The 22,268-nt window shown below is 46.9% G+C and overlaps 1 protein-coding gene across 5 annotated transcripts in view; it reads left to right on the top strand.

Moving 5' to 3' along the window:
- AGBL1 (AGBL carboxypeptidase 1) overlaps nt 1–22,268 on the top strand; it is a 419,500-nt gene that overhangs the window by 294,320 nt on the left and 102,912 nt on the right. The window contains exons 23-24 of one of the 5 annotated variants that reach the window (XR_010794779.1): nt 4,429–4,518; nt 4,706–4,937. The exons of 3 other annotated variants lie outside the window; for them this stretch is intronic. Coding sequence is in view for 1 of the 2 variants with exons in the window: in XM_066634749.1 (XP_066490846.1) it covers nt 4,706–4,742 (37 nt within the window). In the remaining variant the exon portion in view is untranslated. Of the gene's footprint in view, nt 1–4,428; nt 4,519–4,705; nt 4,938–22,268 lie in introns of those variants that run through there. One more of the 5 variants, XM_066634749.1, reaches the window with a different exon arrangement.

The raw sequence follows: 22,268 nt of genomic DNA, 5'->3' as shown, positions 1-22,268 counted from the left end.
GCAGAGGTTCAAAATTCTGTGTTTCCATTTGAGTTCAGCTCAGTTCTGTACTCAAGCAGGTGGTGGCATAGCTGGACGGGGGCGGAGTAGTGCGGCGGGCAAGCGGCCCCTCCCTTCGGAGCCCCCCCTGCTGGGAATGGCTCCGAAGGGAGGAGCCACTTGCCAGCCACGCTGCTCTGCCCCCCTCCAGCTATGCCACCGCCCCCCGGCTACGCCACTGCAAGCAGGGCAGTTCAATATTTTGAGCTCCCCTGGCAAAATGCTTACAATGTCTCTATCCTGAATGTCATGTGCATTACAGCTCACACAGCTTTCCTGGATGCCTCAGGTGCATGTAATTTAGTCAGTGTCACACTGACTTATGGGTACTGTAGTTCTCAGTTTACTCATGATTATGCTGTTCCAAGAACCCACTCAGCCATAAACCAGGGTGGAATCCATCTCAGTGTCCTGGAATTCCAAGAAAAGCTTGTGCCAAAATCCAGGCTTGTGGATCTATCTGTGAATTCCTTCCAACACTCTAGCACGGGGGTGGGCAAAGTTTCAACATTAGGTTTCGTGAACCTTTAACAATTGTATAGAGGAGGGAATTTCAGCAGGTGCAGCTTATCATCTCACCTGCTGAAATTCTCTCTCCTACATAACTGTTAAAGGTCCAGGATCCCTAAAGCCGAAAGTTTGCTTACCCCTGCTCTAGCATCTTCTGGTTAGGAAAAAATTTAGAAGACATGGTGACTGGCTCAAAAGAGTGTACCAATACGACGGATGAATTTTTTTGCTCCTGTTTTTAAGAGTGTGTAGAAAACCCTTGAGAAATTTCACTTGTCTCATGGAAACTGATGTGGCTAAAAATTCTCAGATGTTTCTCCTGGTATTGGTCCATGGGTTTATATTCTTGTTGATGAGTCCGTGCAACCCCATCAATTAAAGAGTTCCTCAAACTGTGGAACCCCTTCCTTCCTTTACCATCTGTATTTGTGCTCTTCTCAATATTCCTGGCAGTGCTATTCTTTCCTTCAGATTACACAAGCTCAGGCCCACTGTATTCTTTAGAAGTTCAGTCAAGCAGTGCTGACAGTAATGAATATGTTTGGTATTCAGATGGACTCTGTGTTGGCGTCCACAGGTGGGCCATTTTAATTCAGCAGCTTTTCATTAATGCTTTCCCGAGCCGTCTCTGCCTTCCTCTGTTTGCTCATTTTCGTATTATCCAATTGACATTTTTTTTATTACGAAATAGCCTAGGAGCTGCATGGCCCCTGAGATAGTTATCAAAAGCCAGACCAAGCCTTCGAGTGCCAGGCGGGGTTCAAATTGTCTGTGCTGTCGCCAAGGTAATTAATTTATCAAATAGCATCTAATAAATCTGAGGAAGGGGTGGGGGGCAGGGGCAGTGGGGAAACAGAAGCAGAAGACATCAAAGCTGGAGACTTCAAAAGTCCTGCCATCTTGTCAATGGTTTAATGTAATTCACCGAGGTTATTGAAATGATCTGTAAGCGGGGGGCTGCAAATAACCAGGCCCCGTGGTTTCAGCAGAAATGTATTATCTGACGGGTAGCTTTTGATTATGAAGTAGCCTAGGAGTAGCCTGACCTCTGAGCGCCTGATCAAACCGCAGACGGAGTGCCAGTCAATCTCCCGCCATCGGTGGCACTGCCTGCTGGAGGGATGGCGAGGTTTAACCCAAAACACGCATATTGTTTCATCCTCACTGAAGGATGTGGATTTAGGGGGGCAGACAAAGTGCAATGGGGTGGAAACTAGGGGCAGCTTTGAGAAAGCTGCTTACTGCTGGTTATTGGCAGGCAACTGGCCAGTGTCCCTTGAGTTTTAAGCACATGATGTTCTAGTCATAGAATCATAGAGTTGGAAGGGACGCACAAGACCATCTAGTTCAGCCCCCTGCCTGTGGAAATTTGCCTAGAGTGGTTCCCAACCTGGGGAACATGTATCCCTAGGGGAACTTGCCAGGACCTTTAGGGGTACTTGAAAAAGAATAATGACAGGAAAAGGCCCTTACCACCAAGAATTTCTTCCCTGTTGTCCAACTGATGTGGACTTGCACTTACCACCACCAGTACTGTGCAAAATGGATCCTGCCCAGCAGTGCCTCAGCTGGCAATTAAAAATGGAACAATTAGGATTCCTAATGCATCCGTTCCACTTCATAAGGAAGTGCAGGTTCTCTGGGGAGAAATTCGGGTAAGGAGAAATCGCAGAGCATCCCTAACCAGTTCTCTGATGACTGCACCTGTGTACCGCACACTTTTGCAAAGCATTGTTTGTTGCTTTGCCTTTGTGGGTGTGCACTTCAAAACAATCTTAGATGTACGCCTAACAACCATAATGTGTGGAACAGCCATGAAGTGGCTCTTTAGAACCGAGGACAGGCAGCGAATAACAGCTTTGGTGCTGCGGACTCCGTGCGCCTGTCTTTCGCTTCATTTTGTAGAAAGGAAGAGTAGGACGTGTTATTTTACTCAGTCCTGATTGCCGGCTCAATTTGCATAATAAAACACCTAGACCCTGGCTCTGAAGGTCCACTGCAATTTGTTAATAGAATGCTGGCACTGTGGGCATGGAATCGAGGTGCTCGCTGCTATCTAGCCCAACAGGTGCTGAAATAATAACAAGCAAGGCTGGGATCGTGTTGCTCAAGGTGGGAACACTTTACAACAGCCCAGTCTCCAAGAATTAAGACAGAAGCCACTTCCCATCATGGTGAGTGAGTGCTAATCCACGGAGCAGTTTTTGGTAAAGCCAAAAGCATATCATTCTTGCATTCAACTGCCTGCCTGCCTGCCTGCCTGTCTGTCTGTCTGTCTGTCCACTCATGGGTCCAGGGACTGAGCGCACCCTCCAGGCACGTCTACTCAGAAGCAAGTCCCCTGCGCTCAACGGGGCTTACTCCCAGGAAAGTGTGCCTGGACTGCACCTGATCCTTCCTTGGGCAGAGCCCATCCCCACCTTACAGACCAAACACGCTGGCATGTGAGATCCAGTGCAGGAGAGGCCTCCTCAGAAGTTGCCCTGGTCCTAAGTTCTAGGTGGCTGGGGTCAGGTCAGCACTGTGCCCACGTGCAAAGGAGAGTCAGGTCAGGTCAGCACCGTGCCCACGTGCAAAGGAGGAAGAGGGCTGGGCACTGCTGCCTTAAGAACCCTCTGGGCCTGCCCAGCTCCCAGCTCCCCCCCTCCAATCCTTTTTCAGGGGAGGAGAATCGTGTTCCTGGTTGGGCCAAACAAAGTCCCAATCCGCTGCTTACATTGCATGATCAGCATTCTCTCTCTCTCTCTCTCTCTCTCTCTCTCTCTCTCTCTCTCTCTCTCTCTCTCACACACACACACACACACACACACACACACACACACAGAGAGAGAGAGAGAGAGAGAGAGAGAGAGAGAGAGAGAGAGAATGTTGCTGTTTTAGAATGTAAATGGAGATGAAAAGCTGAAAACAGTAAATGTTGTGGTCAAAAAGAAAATACGTTATTGACTTTTGTTGACAAAATTGACAAATTCAATTTTTTTTTTTTTTACTTTGTCCTTGTCTAGTAAAACAAAATGTATATCAAGGTAAAATGTTTCTGGGAGCATCTCACAGATGCTCCCAGACCCTCTAGACATTCTTCACCCACCCACCCACCCACCACTGCATGTGGGGGATGCAGACCTCACAGGTTAAGAACCCCTGGACTAAACCCCCGGAAACATTTCATTACGGCTTCATACGCAAAGTGAGTTTTAAAGAAGGCTTTGAAGGAAGCAGTAGTGGAGGTTTAGGAGCTCAGCATTAAAACAGAAGATGTGTTAAATGTGTGCTGAACTGTTGTGGTAAATAACCACTAGATTGGAATCTGATCTGGATTGGAACTGTGAGGGAGGAGGGCTCTAATTATTTTGCTACAGTCCCAATCATGTGGGGCCCCCACCAGGCTTTCTCAGAAGGAAATTCCATTTGTACCATTACTGAGCTAGTTGGATCAATGCCTGATATCGTATAAGACAGCCTCCCTTTGTGACTTATGGAATCAGGCTCCAGTGTGGCTGCCAAAAAGCGACAAGGAATGCAACTGCTAAGCAGGCGGTAACCATCTTGTCTAATTTGACCCTCAGGGATGGCATAAGGGCAATAGGGGAAAATGTATTGATTCCAACACATTATTTGACTCTTCCTTCAGCTACACAGTTGGATGCAGTTTTGTGCATTGCCAGTGAGGGATGGGAAAGGTTTTGTTTTTGAAGTTCCAGCACTGGTCAGTTGGTGGGTTAGGAGGATCCACACATGAGTCCCAACCCAATCTAAAGTAGTTCACATGGCCCTCATTTATGTTTATGTGGAGCCTTCTTTTCAAAAGGGAAAAAGAGGATGACCAGATGCAGCAGAAGACGAACCTCCAAGACTTTTGATAGAAGCTTTTTCTCCCAGATGAACCTGTCCGAATAGGTTCAGTTCTGCTGGAGAGCCCATTCTCTGCACCCCACCAAGAACTGAGGCTCACCTGGTATGTGTGAGAGGGTACTCAGATCATGAAACCCCCTGCCTGCCTCCCTCCCTCGAGAACTTCACCTTGACCCCTGCTTTGTTCGTTTTTCCACCTCTGTGCAAAAAACATGCCTGATGGTTAAGTTTTTGTCGCAGCTGTTTTAATGATGTCACAACAGCTGCATCTACCAAAATGTCATTTTCTGTGCCATGACTACAGGCGCCCTGCCAGTCTCTCTTGCATCTGGTCACCCTAGAGAGATGAACAAGAAGAGAGCCGTGTCTGCTTCCAAAAAAGCTAAAAGTGGTTTCCATGTTTCGAACTGTCGCTGAAGTTAGACTGCGAGTCTTCAGAAGTTGAAGAGTATCGGTACAAGCTTTCTTCTTTGCATCTTCACACCTGCCTTCCACGACTGTTGTCTGTATGAGATGCTGCTTTTGCATGCTGAGACTGTCACTCAAAGCTGTTTAAACAACTCATCTCATAAACAGCCAGCCAGCTCTGTCCTTGGTCCATCATTAAAAATGTCCTTGACGGTACCAGGCTCTGTGATGCTGATCTCTCACAATGGTCTCCTACCGTAGATATTACACCAAAGGCTCTTGCAGCTTTTTGGAATTCGTGTGTGTGTGTGGGGGGGGGGGGGTATGGTTTTTTTTTTTTTTTTTTTGAAATTAAATTACTTCCCTCAGAGTGGGTGGGGGGCCTATGCCTGAAGCAAGTGAGGAGATGTAACTTCTGTCTTCTTTGATCCCAAGAGATGTATACACTGGAAAAGGCGGGCACACAAACAAATGGCACTACTTAGTGGAGCTGAGTACTGTCAAATGCATAGCTAGCAGGGGAGAGTCCTGATAGCCTAAGAGAGAGAATCTCTTTTGAGATCAGATTTTCTGCCCAATTCAATGCAATTCCCCTGCACCAATGCTATGGGGCCACTATGGGCTATGCTTCACCCCACAGGGGAACTTAGCAAGCAGGAGGTCTCCCTGAGGTAAGGGGACATGTGCCCCTTTGCCCCACGTAAAGCCCCAGCCCATGCAAGGGATCTGTTTGGACCTGCACATGCCACATGCCATATGGCTGGCGCAAGTTCGCATGCACCCATGTCAGCAGATCAGACCTGGAAGGGGGGGGTAAGATACAGTGCTTGCCAACACCACCAATTCTGCCACCTGGTAGGCCCAATCAACCCACCCTGCCCCCATCATTGCTATATCTACCCTGTTCCACTCCCTCCCCACACTTCCCCCTCCCCTGCATGGCCCAGTGAGGCCATGCTCTGGCAGATGTTCTCCACTGTGCCAGCATGCACGCAAAGGCCTCAGCCTTCATGCTAGGGCACCCAGTCTTGTTCACCATTTGTGAAGCAAGGTGGCAAAATTAAGGCTGGCATTTCGCCTCAGTCCTAGCACATACATTTGTACATTTCTGAGTTTAAGAGCGCTGCATGTCTCAAATTTCATGTTATTTTTTTTAAGTGTCCTGAGTATCCAACGGTAGAGATAAGAGTTGCCATCTAATTCCTGCCAAACAGACTTTTGAACTGAATTCCGATGTCTCTGTCTGGCCAGAAAACTGAAAGGATTTTAAGGAAAGAGAATACTGTGGCTGCTTTCAAGGATATGCCTATGGGAAGTAATATATTAGGGCCTGGTTGTATCCAGTTTTCCACCATTGATGCAGCCATGCTAATAGGTGATGTGCTGCATCCTGCATGAGGGGCAGTCACGGAGGTCTCATCAAGGTAACAGAACATCTGTTCCTTTACCTTGGGGGTGCATTGTGGCTGTATCAGTGCTGGAAAGTTGGTTAGGATTGGTCCCGATTCACCTTTGTACTCCACTTTTCTTCCACATGGAAGCTACAGCTGGAGGGAAGGATGGCCTTCTCACCAGCTTCTGAGCTTCCCCCAGGCAGCTGCTGGGCCACTGTGGGATGCTGGACTAGTCAAGACTTTCCTTCTGTTCTGTGATGAAGCTCAAGGATGGCAGAACCTCCAGCCACAGACACAAAAATCTCCCATTGCCATGTGCATAAAATGCACAAAGATCTTCTCTTTTTTTGTTTTTGATTGTTTCTGTTGCTCGCAAGAAATTCTGGAACATAATGCAGCATCTGTGGCTGCCCAGCCCTCCTGCTCCCTGCTTTCGACTTGATGATTTTTATAGCCCTTTCCAGGGCCTTGACGGCTTTACAATTCCAGAAGTGTCCTGGTTTCCGAACAAAGTGTTCAAATGGTTTCTTCCTCATTTAGCCCTCTCTAAATGGGTCCAGAGTGCAGATTAATAGGCTAGGAAATGTGTTTCTGCTCCGCAGCCAGTAAAGGAAATTCAGTGGAACTAAATTAATCATGAAATGGGTTCAAAGAAGAGGAAAAAAGACCAGGATTTAACTCATAAATTAGGTAGTCCCAAAGTTCAGAAGGAGAATTTCCAGAGCATTGTCTCCTCTAGTGTTGCCAACTTTTGATTTCAGGAACAGCAACTCCCAGAGAGGACTATAGTCAGAACCGGGGCAGGGCAGTTCCACCCAGTGGGCTGGAACGACATGAGACCATTTAGGGTTTGTATGGTGGTTTCAAGAGCATTCATACTCATTGCCTGTATATAATCCTTACAACAGCCTGTCAAATAATATATATTATAATTCTCAATTAGAGCTTGGAAGCTAAGACAGAGGGGCTTCCATAAGCCCCTCCATGGTAGAGGCAACACTTGAACCAGGGAAGATCTGATTTATAACTCTGTCTTGTAGCTACTGTGCTACATTAAATCTCTTTGAGAGTATTCTGGTGAAATGCCAGATTCTCTGATAGACTGCTCCACTATGCCACTCCTCAACATATTGGCTGCTGTTACCCAATATCGCATGAATGTATCCATGTGTCACTTTGTGTCCTCCCTTCTCCAAAGGGGCTCAGGACAGTGTACAGGCAGAATCCCCCCCTTTTATCTTCACCAGTAGCATAGCAATCCCTAGCATGTATGCACTGCTGAAACAGAGACGCCTGCATTGGCTTGGCCATGTCGTGAGAATGGATGATGGCCAGATCCCAAAGGATCTCCTCTATGGTGAACTCGTGCAAGGAAAGTGCCCTACAGGTAGACCACAGCTGCGATACAAGGACATCTGCAAGAGGGATCTGAAGGCCTTAGGAGTGGACCTCAACAAGTGGGAAACCCTGGCCTCTGAGCGGCCTGCTTGGAGGCAGGCTGTGCAGCATGGCCTTTCCCAGTTTGAAGAGACACTTTGCCAACAGTCTGAGGCTAAGAGGCAAAGAAGGAAGGCCCATAGCCAGGGAGACAGACCAGGGACAGACTGCACTTGCTCCCGGTGTGGAAGGGATTGTCACTCCCAAATCGGCCTTTTCAGCCACACTAGACGCTGTTCCAGAACCACCATTCAGAGTGCGATACCATAGTCTTTTGAGACTGAAGGTTGCCAACAGGACAGGAGCATAGCAAGTGGGGGCAGTCCGTCCTGGTACTCTTGGGGAGCGATGGGTGAACCAGCTGAGCCCCCACCAAGCAGAGACCCATGGCTGTTTAGCACCCTGTCCAGGTTGTGATCTGGCATCTCATGTCAATGGATTGCTAGCTTGTGATCCAGACCTTTCCAGGGGTTCCAGAGGCCGGAGCCATTTCTGCCCAAGAATTGCTGAGCAAATTCTTGAGCTGTAGTAGGTTCTGAGCCACAGCAAACCACCAATGGAAAGACTCAGCAAGCGTCTCAGTCAGTTTCTTTATTGTATGTGTATATTTTTTTCCAAAAGTAATGGCTTGTTAATGAACTAACAAAACTCTTGATGAATGCTCATGGAAACAAGATCACATGTATAAGAAAAAGACTCCCTGCTCTCCAGCCTCCTCTTGCTTTTCAATAGATCCCAGCATGAAGGCAATCAAGCTTTGCTCTGAAAATGTTTTGAGCCGTGCCCTCAGCCACTTAGGACGATGTGAGATATTGGATTTTCTGCGTTGTTGGAGCAAAGTCAAGTGTTCGCCAGGCTGCTTATCATCATCGCTCAGAACCTCCTGACCTCCAAAATCTTCAGGCTGATTAACCTTCCAAAGTTTCAAAAGCCTTTGGGTCACATCTATCCCCAGTATGCTTATGCTCATGGACAGGAGGGCTAATACGTTGAAGAAGCCTTGCCGTATTCGAGGAAGAAACAACTGTGCAAAAAACTCTTTTGACACTTGAGAAACCAAGCAGATTGACTGGTGCTCCTCTGCTTATCTTTGAAGAATTAGAAGTGGGACGGGTAGCAATAGATTGGGATTGGGTGGAGCTGGACCCAAAGGTGGCAGGGCCTTTGCCTCTGCCATCCTGAATGAAGCATTACTATCCTTGCCATTGTCATCACCCCTGTGTTCCAATCTAGTGGCGTAGCTTGAGAAGGGTAGCTGGTGGCCCCCCATGGGGCTCTAGGGCTTTTCCAGGTTCTGTGTGTGTGTGTGTGTGGGGGGGGGTGCTCTGTGCTCACTGCCCAAGTACTCAGAGTGGTGAACACAGTGAAGAATGGTTCTCCCACCTGTCTTAGACTCCACATGGCTCCAAATCAGAGCCCCTCTGAAAGCCAGGGGGTGGTACAATGACATGGGGGGGGTGTTGCAGCATCATCGCTTCACCCCATCCTGGACATTGGCCAGCCTTTCTCCTTCCACTGGCCTTCTCCTCTACCTCTGCTTCACCTGCCCAGTTTGGTCCAGTCAGTATGAGGAGGGAGTAAGCAAATTTTGGCAGACTATTCAATTTTATGGGCTTATGGCATGGTTTGCATGGTGCGAGGTCCTTCTAAACTCTTGCCATCTAATTCCTGCCAGACATTTAGAGCTTTAGAGCTCTTTAGAGCTCTTGCCTTCTAAACATCTCTAAGATGCTCCAACTGCCAATGATTCAAAAAGTAAAAATGAAAAGGTGGTGTGGTTTCAAACACAGGCCTGAGTGAATATTAAGAAGCATTTTTCATCAGCCTGTTGAAACCAGTGTGAAACATTTCCATCTACTTCCACGGGTTTTAAACAGAGCCCAGGAATGTGACAGATGAAAAGACTGTCACGCCAAAAGCAGATTTCAGTCCTTTTTGTTTCCTCTCCTTCATAGCCCAGGTTGCGCTTTGTGTTTTTTTTAATCCTCATCACACATTTGTATCTAATCATGTTTCGTATCTTTCTTGGGGCAAAGCACATGTTGAAGTTGAATCATAATGTGGGAGATGTATTGCAGCCTGAGAGCTTCTCTACCAAAGGGGAGGTAGAGATTAGCGGGAAGACGGGCAAATAGTTTTCTGGGATATCATTCTGTAGACCCTTCAGGGATGTTGCCGGCGTGATTGTAAGGCCACTGAGTCACCAAAGCAAAGAATAAATTCAAGACAGGGAATGCAGGAGCCAGTGGCATAGCTAGAGGGGGTGTAAAGCACTAAGTTTTGCAGGGAGCTTCACCCCAGTGTGCAAGCGGCTCTTCCCCTTCAGAGCCGTTCTGATGAATGGAGCCAACGACTGCCTCTGTTTTGTTCCCACCCCCTGGAATGGCTCCAAAGGGGAGAGGGAGGGGCCACTTGTATGCTGCAAAACTTAGCACTTTTCACCCCCTCTAGCTATGCCACTGGCAGAAACCAGTTCTAAGGAGGGTGGGAAAATCCTCCTCTAAGGATGCTTGAAACAGCTGCTCACTGGCCTTGACAATTATTTGGGTACTAGTGATGTGCAGAAAAATTAAAAAACTTTACTAGTCTTCTACTGTATCTTTTGGCTTCTTTCAAAATTCCTCTGATTTTTTGACTAAGTAGGGACCTCCCATTCTTCCTTGAGGTTTGCTTTAGGTGAAATTCAGGCTGGGTCTACCTATGTAGATAAGAATGAAGTGCTGGCATGCTGAGATGGTAGAATGGGCTGTACCACTTAAATAGCACAGGGGGAAATCTCATTTTTCAATGCCCCTCTATATAAACTCCCTGTAAGTAGAAAATCAGAACATTTGAGAGAGGGCTAAGACCAGCAGAACTTTTGTCCCTGATGCGTCAGTTTGCTATTTGGAAGGAGTTTTGGCAGAAAGGGATGTTCAAATATGCTCTCTCCTACCTGAAGTGGCACAGCCCATCCCAGCACCTTGGCCTTCTACCACCTAATGCGATTGCACATGTAGACATGACCTTAGCGGTGAAGAAATGCCACTGATTTTGTGCAGCAATATTTAGCTCCCTTCAAAATTCTTTGGACATTTTTCCTAATTGGAACCTCCAAATTCACCTCAAAGTGTTGCTGGGCAACTCGGTTCTTGGGGAAAAAATAAAATAAAAGGATGCTTCTTACTCCAGAACCTTTTCGCCTTCTTCGTACCACCTCTTGGCTCTTCTCTGTTTCATGTCCTTGTAAAAAGGGGGGAACCAGCTGGTTCTTCCCCTGCTCTGTTTATATCCGAGAAATCCAAGTCTTCCCCACCTTCTGCTCAAAGGAAGAGATTAGGGCAAAAAATAATGTAGGTGATATTAACTGACATCCACAGATAAGCAGAGGCAAATCTCAAGGAGTGCCAGTGATCTTTATAGGCTCCTGGTTATTACGCTGAGTTCTGCTGGACTTTTACCAGAGCCCTTAATGCACAGCTAACATCAAACCGGAGACGGTAAACATTCCCTTGCTGGATGTCGGCTGGATTTGTTCAGTTTTTTAAACAATCAAAGGGACTTTTCTTCTAGCTAGTCTCTTTATGAAACTGACCTCAAATCTTGCAGTTTTCCTTTTAGCAGGTGCAAACTGGAACTCACTTCTGGTTGCTTCCTCAAGGCATTCTGAGGCCTGGGGAGGCCAATGGAGTGGGTCGCTGGCCCAGCATGACCCAGAAGCAGCCTTTGGAGGCTCCCAGGAATGCTCTGCGGCATGACATTTGAGCATCGTGTTGCGACCCACAGTTTGGGAAATGCAGGCCTAACCCCATTTGGCCATCGCTTCATCTTGGGACAGTGGAACTGCCTAACTTTATTATGATCTATCTAAAGGACTAGATTTTTGTCCTTCTGTTTGACTTGAACCTACTGCCAGTTCGTTTCACTAGATAACCTCAGACTGTTGTATTATGAAAGAGGGAGGAAAAGTCTCTGTAGGCTTGATAACCCCCAGTTGTTCCACATGTTATTTTTTATGGAAAGTAAGGTTTGGGCACGGTACAGACTATCTACTTAGGGAGGTGCAGATTCCCCCGGGAATATTTGCTGGTCTTATCCTATTCAGAACAGCTTAAAATCCTCAAAAGCTTGGTCTGAGGCATAGTCCCCAACTCCCTTGGGGATTCTGTGTGACTCAAATTTCAGCAGGAACTTTGCATCTCATCTAGTGGTCTCGCTCAGTGCTGACCATAAGGCATGCAAGTTGATGCTTTTCTGGTTCAAGACCAATGGATCCTGAAGGGGCATCCCATCTGTCACAAAGTCATCTGACCACAAAGACCAGAGACAAACCGATCTTGAATGTGGCTTGTCACTGAAGCTAGAGACATCTGCAATGATAGGGTGGGTAGGGGACGAAGTGGACATATGCAACCTGAGGGTTTGATTGGGTGTCCAGGATATCACTATCTCTCCTCCTGCTTAGACCCTGAATACAAGTGTATACCTCATACAATGTCTCTTGAATCAGTCGATTCAATGGGGAAGGAACCATGAAGAAGAGACCATAGTACAGTGGTAGAGCTTGAGAAGAAGGAAAGCCAGTAAGTCAGGACCCACCATCACCTCCACTGCCTGCTGCGGTTTTTAAACTCAACTACATGAACTGTGTTTTTAACCAAATATGAGCCACCTTGCAGGTCTCTTAGGAGGTGGAAAGGCAGCACACAGGAGGCCAGAAAAATAGAAATAAATTCTAAAAAATGTCCTGTGTGCTCAGGGTGCTGGGTTTAATTATTGGCACTTCCAGTTTTCTTTTTTTGTTATTAAAGATTGCTTTTAATTGAAATTTGGAGGAGCTACTGCCATAAGAACATAAGAACAGCCCCACTGGATCAGGGCAAAGGCCCATCTAGTCCAGCTTCCTGTATCTCACAGCGGCCCACCAAATGCCCCAGGGAGCACACCAGATAACAAGAGACCTGCATCCTGGTGCCCTCCCTTGCATCTGGCATTCTGACATAACCCATTTCTAAAATCAGGAGGTTGCACATACACATCATGGCTTGTACCCTCTAATGGATTTTTCCTCCAGAAACTTGTCCAATCCCCTTTTAAAGGCGTCCATTCAGTGTAGGCTGTCCTGGGCTAGAAGGACCTTTGGCCTGACTGATTGTAAGGCAGAGTTTTTGTGTGTTCTATAAAGCATCCATTATGGACCCAGATCTTAGCAGTTAGGATAGATAGAAAGGGGTGGATTCCAGCCACGTTCTATGAACAAGCAAGTGTTCGCGACAAGCCATGGATGGAGGTTTTGTTTTTTTTGAAACCATGCAAATGAGGGCGGAACAGTGTTTGTAGCACTGAAGCAGAAATCTCAATTATGATTTCCAGCTCCCCCTCCCCCCAATCCAAGATAATAAACTTTCCTGGCCTCAGAACATTTTTCAAGAAAAACAGACTTGGGTTGTATGCAGCTCATAAACTGAACAAGGCAGAAGACATCATTCATTCTCAGTTCTCCCTATGATGAAGCAAAGACCCTTTTTGTGGTCCGTTTATCTGCTGCTGTTTTACACTGTGCACGTTTATGGATTCTTTAAATGTTTTGGTGGTTTTAGACTGTTATCCACCTTGGTTGTGTCAAAATGAGCAAGATGTACATTTCTGGTTTTTTTGTTTTGTTTTTGTTTTTTTAAATAGACACATTTTACAACTAGTAAGAGACATCACTGGAGGTGAGCGTTACCCCTGGATTTGGGCTGTTCTCAGATGCCAGCCAAGGCACTGACCAGACCAAGACCTGCTTAACACCACCGAATTGACTGTATCATGTAACTTCAGACTATGTCCTGGAACCCTGGGGAAAGGGGGGCATATTTTTCATTGGGGGGGGGGAATGGAAGTGAGATGGGCAACTCAATGTGCAGTCCTTCCAATAGCTGCCTTCCCGTCCCCCACTAGCATGCCCTCTGTGAACAATGCTGAATGGCATAGGGCCCAATTCTATCCAATTTTCCAGTGTCCATGCAGCCGTGCTAATGGGGCCTGTGGGGCAGTCACAGAGACCTCCACAAAGTATGGAAACATTTGTTCCCTTATCACAAGGTTGCATTGTGATTGCACCGGTACTGGAAATTTGGATAGGATTGGGTCCATAATGGTCTTCACTGGAGCATTCTGGGTAAAAGTTATGTTTACCAAGGTGATCAGGTGACACTTTTGCAAAACTGGTGACAGTGGCAACAAGGTTCCCCAAAAAGGCCAACTGTGCATTCCTTAATTTGCCTGAGAACTTTTGGCTTGGTCCTCATCTTGTGGACCATAGAGAGACCTTCCAGTCTGGATGTACTTTATTTAACACTACAGGTATCCACCTGTATTTGTGGGGGTTCAATTCCAGGCCACCCCACGAATACGAAAACAGAAGATATGGGGGGAAACTCTGTGTAAAGTACAACACTCTGTGCCTATTACTTTTGTTTTGCTTTACTAGCAGTGGAAGCATGCATTTTCTTTCTTAACAGACAGTGGTGTCACTAGGGGGTGCAGGGAGTGCGGGCCGCATAGGGTGACGCGCACAGGGGGGTGACACGCTAAAATCACAGTGGTTAGGAGTAACTCCATCATATTATATACCGTTGGATGCAGAATTTCGAGCGGAATGCAATGCAAAGAACCAGAGTGAAATATCTCCTTTATATCAAAAGTTATGGCCAAAAACTGGAAAACAATAAATAAATGGATCCCTATGGAAAGTGAAAGTGAGCCGTATCACGTGTTTACTCATGAGTAGGTGAACTTGCCTTAGTCCGTCGGAAAGGGCAGGCTGAGAGGAATCCAGTGACACCAGAGTGGTCCTGATCCAATGAATGCAGCCCCCAAAAACATCTGAGAAGGAAGTCCCTGCCTCCAAGCAGATGAATGTATTGAGCCCTATGGAAAACGATACTAAGCCTCACGGTCGCGTTTACTCATGAGTAAGCAAACGTGCCTTGGCTGGTGTGAAAGATCATGTGAAGGAGAGTGCAAGGCTACCAGAATGGTCCTGATCTGATGGAACTGGAGTTCAACAAGTGCTCCAGAAAGCAGCCCCCCCCCCCACTAAAAAGTATCAAAACAGAGGCTTCAGCTGATAAGGTGAACCTTTTTGAGACTTGCAAAACCTGACAGTGATCTGGTTTAAACAGAAGTTCTTAAATTGAACTGACAACTGGGTAGGGCTGAAAATCTTACTGGTTTTGGAGGGGGGGTGTTATTGCAGGCAGGCTACAGAGGAAATTCACTTGGTGAAGCAGGGCTGGCTTCTGCTTGTTTAAGTATTTGTTTTACTTTAATTATTTTTACTTATTTATTTTAATTTGCCTGATGATGACACTTCTACCATGACATCACTTCTGGTGAGTCTTGGACAGATTGTCATTCTAAAAAGTGGATCCCAGCGCTCAAAGTTTGAGAACTGCTGCAATAAGGTGTTATTAAGTTGATACCTGGGTGTTTGTGTGTGTGTGTGTGTGTGTGTGTGTGTGTGTGTGTGTGTGTGTGTGTGTGTGAGAGAGAGAGAGAGAGAGAGAGAGAGAGAGAGAGAGAGAGAGATCACTAGGGACCAAAATCACTAAAATCACAGTTTGGAGGAATAATACCATCATATCAATCAATGCATAATTTCATGCAGAATGTGTTCTATCTTTGTTTGATCAAAAGGTACAGCCCAAAGACCAGTGTGGGGCGGAGTGATGGTACATCACCATGCCCACCACCTGGGGTTTTGCCCCACCCACCGCATGAGGGGGTGACGTGCTGGCATCCCGCACCGGCTGACGCGAACCCTAGTGACGCCACTGTTACCAGAGGAACAAATTCTTGCTTAACTGAGGAATGCAACATTCAGGCTGGAGGCCTGCATGCTACATGGAGGAGACTAACCAAATGTTAACAGGAAACAGGACAGTTCTTGCTTCCTGTTAATATTCTGGCTGTGTCCCTCTAGCATGCAGGCTGCCTGCCTGACTGTCATGGAACCAGGGGAGAACCGTGGGTACCAGATCTGCAGATATGGGGGGATGCCTGTACTTGAGCAAAACAATAAGAGGTATGAATTAACCCCCCTCTCCCACACACACACAGTCCAGCGCTGAGCCTCCAATGAAGCTTGTGCTGCCATTTCTCTGGTGCAGAACTGAGGTCTCCATCTTCCTTCTAAAGCTGACTCCTTTTTTTCTCATACTGTCTTATGAGAGGGTGGGATTGCCTTGCTAACTATATCATTTGCAGCAGTTAAGGACAGCTAGGCCTGCCCTGGTTGGAATCCCCCTCTCTAAACCATGTGATCCATGAGGTGGCATTGTCCTTGAAAGGACCACAGAGAAGATGCTCTTTCCAAGCAAGGAGTGGAATGAATGAAACATTGAATACCCCACTTGGTCATACATCACAAGCACTTCCTGTTGGTCCTTCAACTTTGCCAGTCCTTTAGTGCTCCCAAGTTCTATTGGCTGCATTAAGTAATGAGAATGGACACAAGGTAAAGAAAAGCCTCCATTTCCTGCATTGTTGCCATTCTCAGTGGCTTGGCTGGAAAGGAGAGTTTTGCTCAGAAAGGCAGGATAACAAAGCCATCAAAACAGGAAGCAACCTATGAAAGGGGGCCTGCAGTCAAGCCAGACAGCTCTCTCACAGAGGACTCCTTTAGCTTCGCATTTCCCTCTCACTCTGATCTTATTGACATGGAACTCGCTGTGAAAGGAGGCCATTGTACCTTGGGCTTTGAATTAGACGAGGCCTCCATTGCAAAATACTTTCTTCACAGATCTTAGGTAGATCAACATGTTCAAAGGGAAAATGCATGGCAGTTATGCAAAGAGAGGCAAAGCTGAAGGTCCATAGAGCAGAAGTGAGAAAGCTGTCAGCAGATGCAGGGCTTAAATATTTATAAAATCAAACTTTCTTTCTTTCTTTCTTTCTTTCTTTCTTTCTTTCTTTCTTTCTTTCTTTCTTTCTTTCTTTCTTTCTTTCTTTCTTTCTTTCTTTCAAAAGCCAGATTTCTTTCAAAAATCCCTTTTATGGATACAAGGATGAATTCAAAAGGGTATAAGCAACGGGGAGCCCAATTTGCTACAGCATCTTACACACCAGCCAGTGGCTCCTGGGTAAGGGAAGTAGTTCTGCAATGGACAGACATAGAATCAAGGAGTCCCATGTCGGGCCACCCCCCTGCCCCGGAATGCCCCCTCCATGCATCCCCCACACCCCCCACACACCCACTCACCTCTCTGCTGCTCAGTGGTTCAGGCAAGCCGCTGGGTGGCTGATCACGGGCCCAGCACTGGAGCTGGCCCAGCACAGGCTCATACCAGGCTAATTCCGGCGCTGGGCCTGCGGTAAGGTTTGCTGGTGGTGAGCCAGCACGCAAGGCTCAGAATTGGGCCCTAAGACTGTAATCCTAAACATGCTTTCCTAGGAGCAAGCACCACTGAACACAATGGGACTTCCTTCTGAGTAGACATGCATAGGATTGTGCTATGAATATACATGGTAAGAAGTGAACTAATTCAGACTTCTCCACAAGTGCCCAGCGCCCTGGCAAGAGAAGCGGCACAGTTTGTATAGGAACAGGCTCTCTCAACAAAGCAGAGGTCTTTGCAGGTTCTTAGTTCTTTTGCAAGCTGATTTGGAGGAAGACGAAAAAATTTGCTGGAGGAGGTCATTGCATGTCAGATGAAAAGATGAAATAAGAACTTATAGCACTCCTATACCTTTCATAATTGTACAGAAGACTGAATCTGGGTGGATGCAGTATGCATCTGGGTGAAATGGCAGGCTCTACCTGCCTTCTCTATAACTAGGTAATGCACTGGGGAGAGTGGCGCTGAACATTCTCAATGGTTTCGGAGTGGAAACTAGTAATTTTTGTGGGGTACAAATGTATGAAAAGCACAGAAATTGTGTGAATTGATTCATTTATTATTTATTTGAAAGATTTACACCCCACCCCTTTCCCCCAACAACAGGGTTTCAATAATCTTATGAAGATTAAAAAGGTAAAAATCATAAAGAATAAAACAGAGGCCAGCATAAAACATTATAAAAATCATTCTGCTTTTGTTTGGTGCTGTTTCCCACCAACCTGGCTTGATTTTCTTCACCAGGGGTCTCCAAACCCTGGCACGGGGGCCAGATGCGGCCCGTGGCGAGCCTCTATCTGGCCCGCGGCCAGCCTCTGATCTCTTGAGAGCCTCTGGCCCAGTTGACCAAACACAACTGGAGCTGTGCTTGTAGGGTGGGGGAATGGGGGTCCATTTAAGTTGGACTGTGTTGGTGATTGGAGAAATCCTGGACATTTGAGCGCATTCATTCATTTATTCATTCATCTAAGTTTCATCTCTAATGTATCTACTTAAATTTTATAATTAATTTTTTTTCCCGGCCCTCAACATCATACCGGATATTTGATGTGGCCCTTAGGCTGAATAGTTTAGAGACCCCTGTTCTTGATCTTTCATTGACACTATAATCCCTCCCAATTAGGAATCACACTGTGAGTAAGACAACATCACAATGTTACATCACCAGTCTGAGCTGGCTTCAGGATAGCATGACTGCAGGCAAGCAAGAGCTATCCAGACAGTAGTCATGTAAATGAACAGACAGTTCTCTTTGCCAGGAGTGCAGAAAAATCACTGAAAAGGGGAGGCATTTTTAGACTTCTGAAATGTTTACAAAAACCTGTGAGTAACTTGTACTCACAGTCTGGTCTAACTCTAACCCATTTGGATTTCCCAATGTGACAGGTATGTGCAGGGAAAAGTTCAAACAAGTTCCACTGAGTCTCTCTGATCCAAGCCCATAAAGTGGAGGGATATATATCTCTTTGACATTTTGTTGTTCAAAGGTTTCTAGTCACCTCTATGACAAAGAGGGGTTGGATACTCGCAGAATTTAGTGCCACAGTTAAAGGGGTGGTTTACAGGCTTCTGATACCATCCATGTTCCCAAGCTGGTTAGTCCAGATAAGACTCTTAAAAAAAACCCTTCTCCCCCGGATGTTTGATAGAGTCAGCTCCCGTTTGCTTTGAGGAGAGATCTATAGCTTGGAAAGTGAATTTCAAAAAGGGGTAGGGAAAATAATTCATGAACCTGTCAAACAGTAATGCTAGATGTGAAATCAATATATGGACAGCAACTGAACTCTCTGCTGTAGGATGGAGATGGTGGGGACCCCAGAGCTAGGGGTATCTTAGGGGTATCTTAGGGGGATCTTAGGGGTAGAAGCACACTATGTGATCCATATGAATATGGCATCAAAAAAACAGCACCCCATGTCAGGTTCACCTCCTTAACCTTATGGTTTTGACCATAAGACATAGTTACATCATCAAAGGTTTTGTCTTAACTTTATTTATTTATTTATTTATTTACTTACTTACTTACTTACTTACTTACTTACCCAGTGTGTAATTAATCTGTACAACTCCTTGCCACATGACCTGCTGATAGTGCCTGGCCCAGATGCCTTTCAAAGGACAAATTTCTGGAGGAAAAATCCATCACAAGTTAACTGTGATGGGTATGTACAACCTCCTGGTTTTAAAAGTAGGCTAACTCAGAAAGTCAGATGCAAGGGAGTGGAGTGGCAACAGGATGCAAGTCTCTTGTTGTCCTGTGTGTTCTTTGAGGCAACTGGTGGGCCACTGTGAGATACAGGAAGCTGTACAAGATGGGCCTTTGGCCTGAACCAGTGAGGCTCTTCTGATGTTCTTAGCTTGTTAGTTCTCATTTACAATTGCTGGCTCATTTAGGGCCCAATCCTATCTAACGTTCCAGCACCAATATATAATATAATATTGGCAACCTTCAGTCTCGAAAGACTATGGTATCGCGCTCTGAAAGGTGGTTCTGGCACAGCGTCTAGTGGGGCTGAAAAGGCCAATTCAGGAGTGACAATCCCTTCCACACTGGGAGCAAGTGCAGTCTGTCCCTGGTCTGTCTCCCTGCCTATGGGCCTTCCTTCTTTGCCTCTTAGCCTCAGACTGTTGGCCAAGTGTCTCTTCAAACTGGAAAAGGCCATGCTGCACAGCCTGCCTCCAAGCAGGCTGCTCAGAGGCCAGGGTTTCCCACTTGTTGAGGTCCATTCCTAAGGCCTTCAGATCCCTCTTGCAGATGTCCTTGTATCGCAGCTGTGGTCTACCTGTAGGGCGCTTTCCTTGCACGAGTTCTCCATAGAGGAGATCCTTTGGGATCCAGCCATCATCCATTCTCACGACATGACCGAGCCAACACAGGCGTCTCTGTTTCAGCAGTGCATACATGCTAGGGATTCCAGCACGTTCCAGGACTCTGTTGTTAGGAACTTTGTCCTGCCAGGTGATGCCGAGAATGCGTCGGAGGCAGCGCATGTGGAAAGCGTTCAGTTTCCTCTCCTGTTGTGAGCGGAGAGTCCATGACTCGCTGCAGTACAGAAGTGTACTCAGGACACAAGGTCTGTAGACCTGGATCTTGGTATGTTCTGTCAGCTTCTTGTTGGACCAGACTCTTTGTGAGTCTGGAAAACGTGGTAGCTGCTTTACCGACGCGTTTGTTTAGCTCGGTATCGAGAGAAAGAGTGTCGGAGATCGTTGAGCCAAGGTACACAAAGTCATGGACAACCTCCAGTTCATGCGCAGAGATTGTAATGCAGGGAGGTGAGTCCACATCCTGAACCATGACCTGTGTTTTCTTTAAGCTGATCGTCAGTCCAAAATCTTGGCAGGCCTTGCTAAAACGATCCATGAGCTGCTGGAGATCTTTGGCAGAGTGGGTAGTGACAGCTGCATCGTCGGCAAAGAGGAAGTCACACAGACATTTCAGCTGGACTTTGGACTTTGCTCTCAGTCTGGAGAGGTTGAAGAGCTTTCCGTCTGATCTGGTCCGGAGATAGATGCCTTCTGTTGCAGTTCCAAAGGCCTGCTTCAGCATGACAGCGAAGAAAATCCCAAACAAGGTTGGTGCAAGAACACAGCCCTGCTTCACGCCACTTCGGATGTCAAAGGGGTCTGATGTGGAGCCATCAAAGACAACAGTGTCCTTCATGTCCTTGTGGAAGGATCTGATGATGCTGAGGAGCCTGGGTGGACATCCGATCTTGGGGAGAATCTTGAAGAGGCCGTCCCTGCTGACCAGGTCGAAAGCCTTCGTGAGATCTATGAAGGCTATAAAGAGTGGCTGTCGTTGTTCCCTGTATTTCTCCTGCAGTTGTCTAAGGGAGAATACCATATCAGTGGTGGACCTGTTGGCTCAGAAACCACACTGCGATTCTGGATAGACGCTCTCTGCAAGTACCTGGAGCCTCTTTAGTACAACTCGGGCAAACAACTTTCCTACAACGCTAAGGAGAGAGATGCCACAGTAGTTGTTGCAGTCACCCCTGTCACCTTTGTTCTTGTACAGCGTGATGATGTTTGCATCCCTCATGTCTTGAGGTACTCCACCTTATCTCCAGCAGAGACAGGATTTCATGCAGCTCAGTGACGATGATCTCTTTGCAGCACTTTAGGACTTCAGCAGGGATGCTGTCTTTTCCAGGTGCCTTGCCAAAGGCAAGGGAGTCCAGGGCCACATGAAGTTCTTCTAGGGTTGGTTCACTGTCAAGCTCCTCCAACACAGGCAGACACTCAATGTTGTTCAGCGCTTCTTCGGTGACTACATTGTCTCTGGAATATAGCTCAGAGTAGTGCTGCACCCAGCGTTCCATCTGCTGCACCCGCTCCTGGATGACCTCACCTGCTGCAGACTTCAGAAGGGCAATTTTCTTCTGTGTTGGACATAGGGCCTGCTTGATACCATCATACATCCCCTTGATGTTACCGGTGTCAGCTGCTATCTGTATCTGGGAACAGAGCTGGAGCCAGTAGTCATTAGCACATCTCCTGGCAGCCTGCTGGACTTTGCTGCGAGCAGCTCGGAGGACCTGCAGGTTGCGCTCACTGGGACAGGCCTTGTATGCTGCTTGAGCTCTCCTCTTTTCCTCAATGACTGGTGTCAGCTCCTCAGAGTGGGCTTCAAACCAGTCTGCTGTCTTGTTGGTCCTCTTGCCGAATATGGACAAGGCGGTGTTGTAAACGGTATTCTTGAAATGTTCCCATCTGTTGGATGCGTTTGCGTCGGCCGGGCCTGGAAGAGATTCCTCAAGCGCTTGTGCAAATTCCTCCACTTTTCTCTGATCCCGGATCTTGCTGGTATCAATGCAAGGTCTTCCTTCCTTTTTCGTGTGATACAGTCTCTTTGCTTGCAGTTTCACTCTGCTGCACACCAGGGAGTGGTCAGTGTCGCAGGCAGCACCGTGATAACTGCGTGTGATCTTGATGCTGGGAAGGCTGGAGCGTCTGGAGAGAATCAGGTCGAGCTGGTGCCGGTGCTTTGTTCTTGGGTGTCTCCAAGAGACTCTATGATGTTCTTAGCTTGTTAGTTCTCATTTACAATTGCTGGCTCATTTAGGGCCCTATCCTATCCAGCGTTCCAGCACCAATGCAGCCATGCCAATGGGGGTGTGTGCTGCATCCTGTGGTGTGAGGGCAGTCATGGAGGTCTCCTCAAAGTAAGGGAACATTTTTTTGCATTATCTTGGGGCTGCATCGAGGCTCCATCAGTGCTGGAAAGTTGTATAGGATTGGGCCCTTTATCCATTACTTCCCC

This window comes from Tiliqua scincoides, chromosome 8 (genome assembly GCF_035046505.1).
Source record: "Tiliqua scincoides isolate rTilSci1 chromosome 8, rTilSci1.hap2, whole genome shotgun sequence".
Classification (NCBI taxonomy): domain Eukaryota; kingdom Metazoa; phylum Chordata; class Lepidosauria; order Squamata; family Scincidae; genus Tiliqua; species Tiliqua scincoides.
This window is presented reverse-complemented; position numbering and strand designations above follow the sequence as displayed.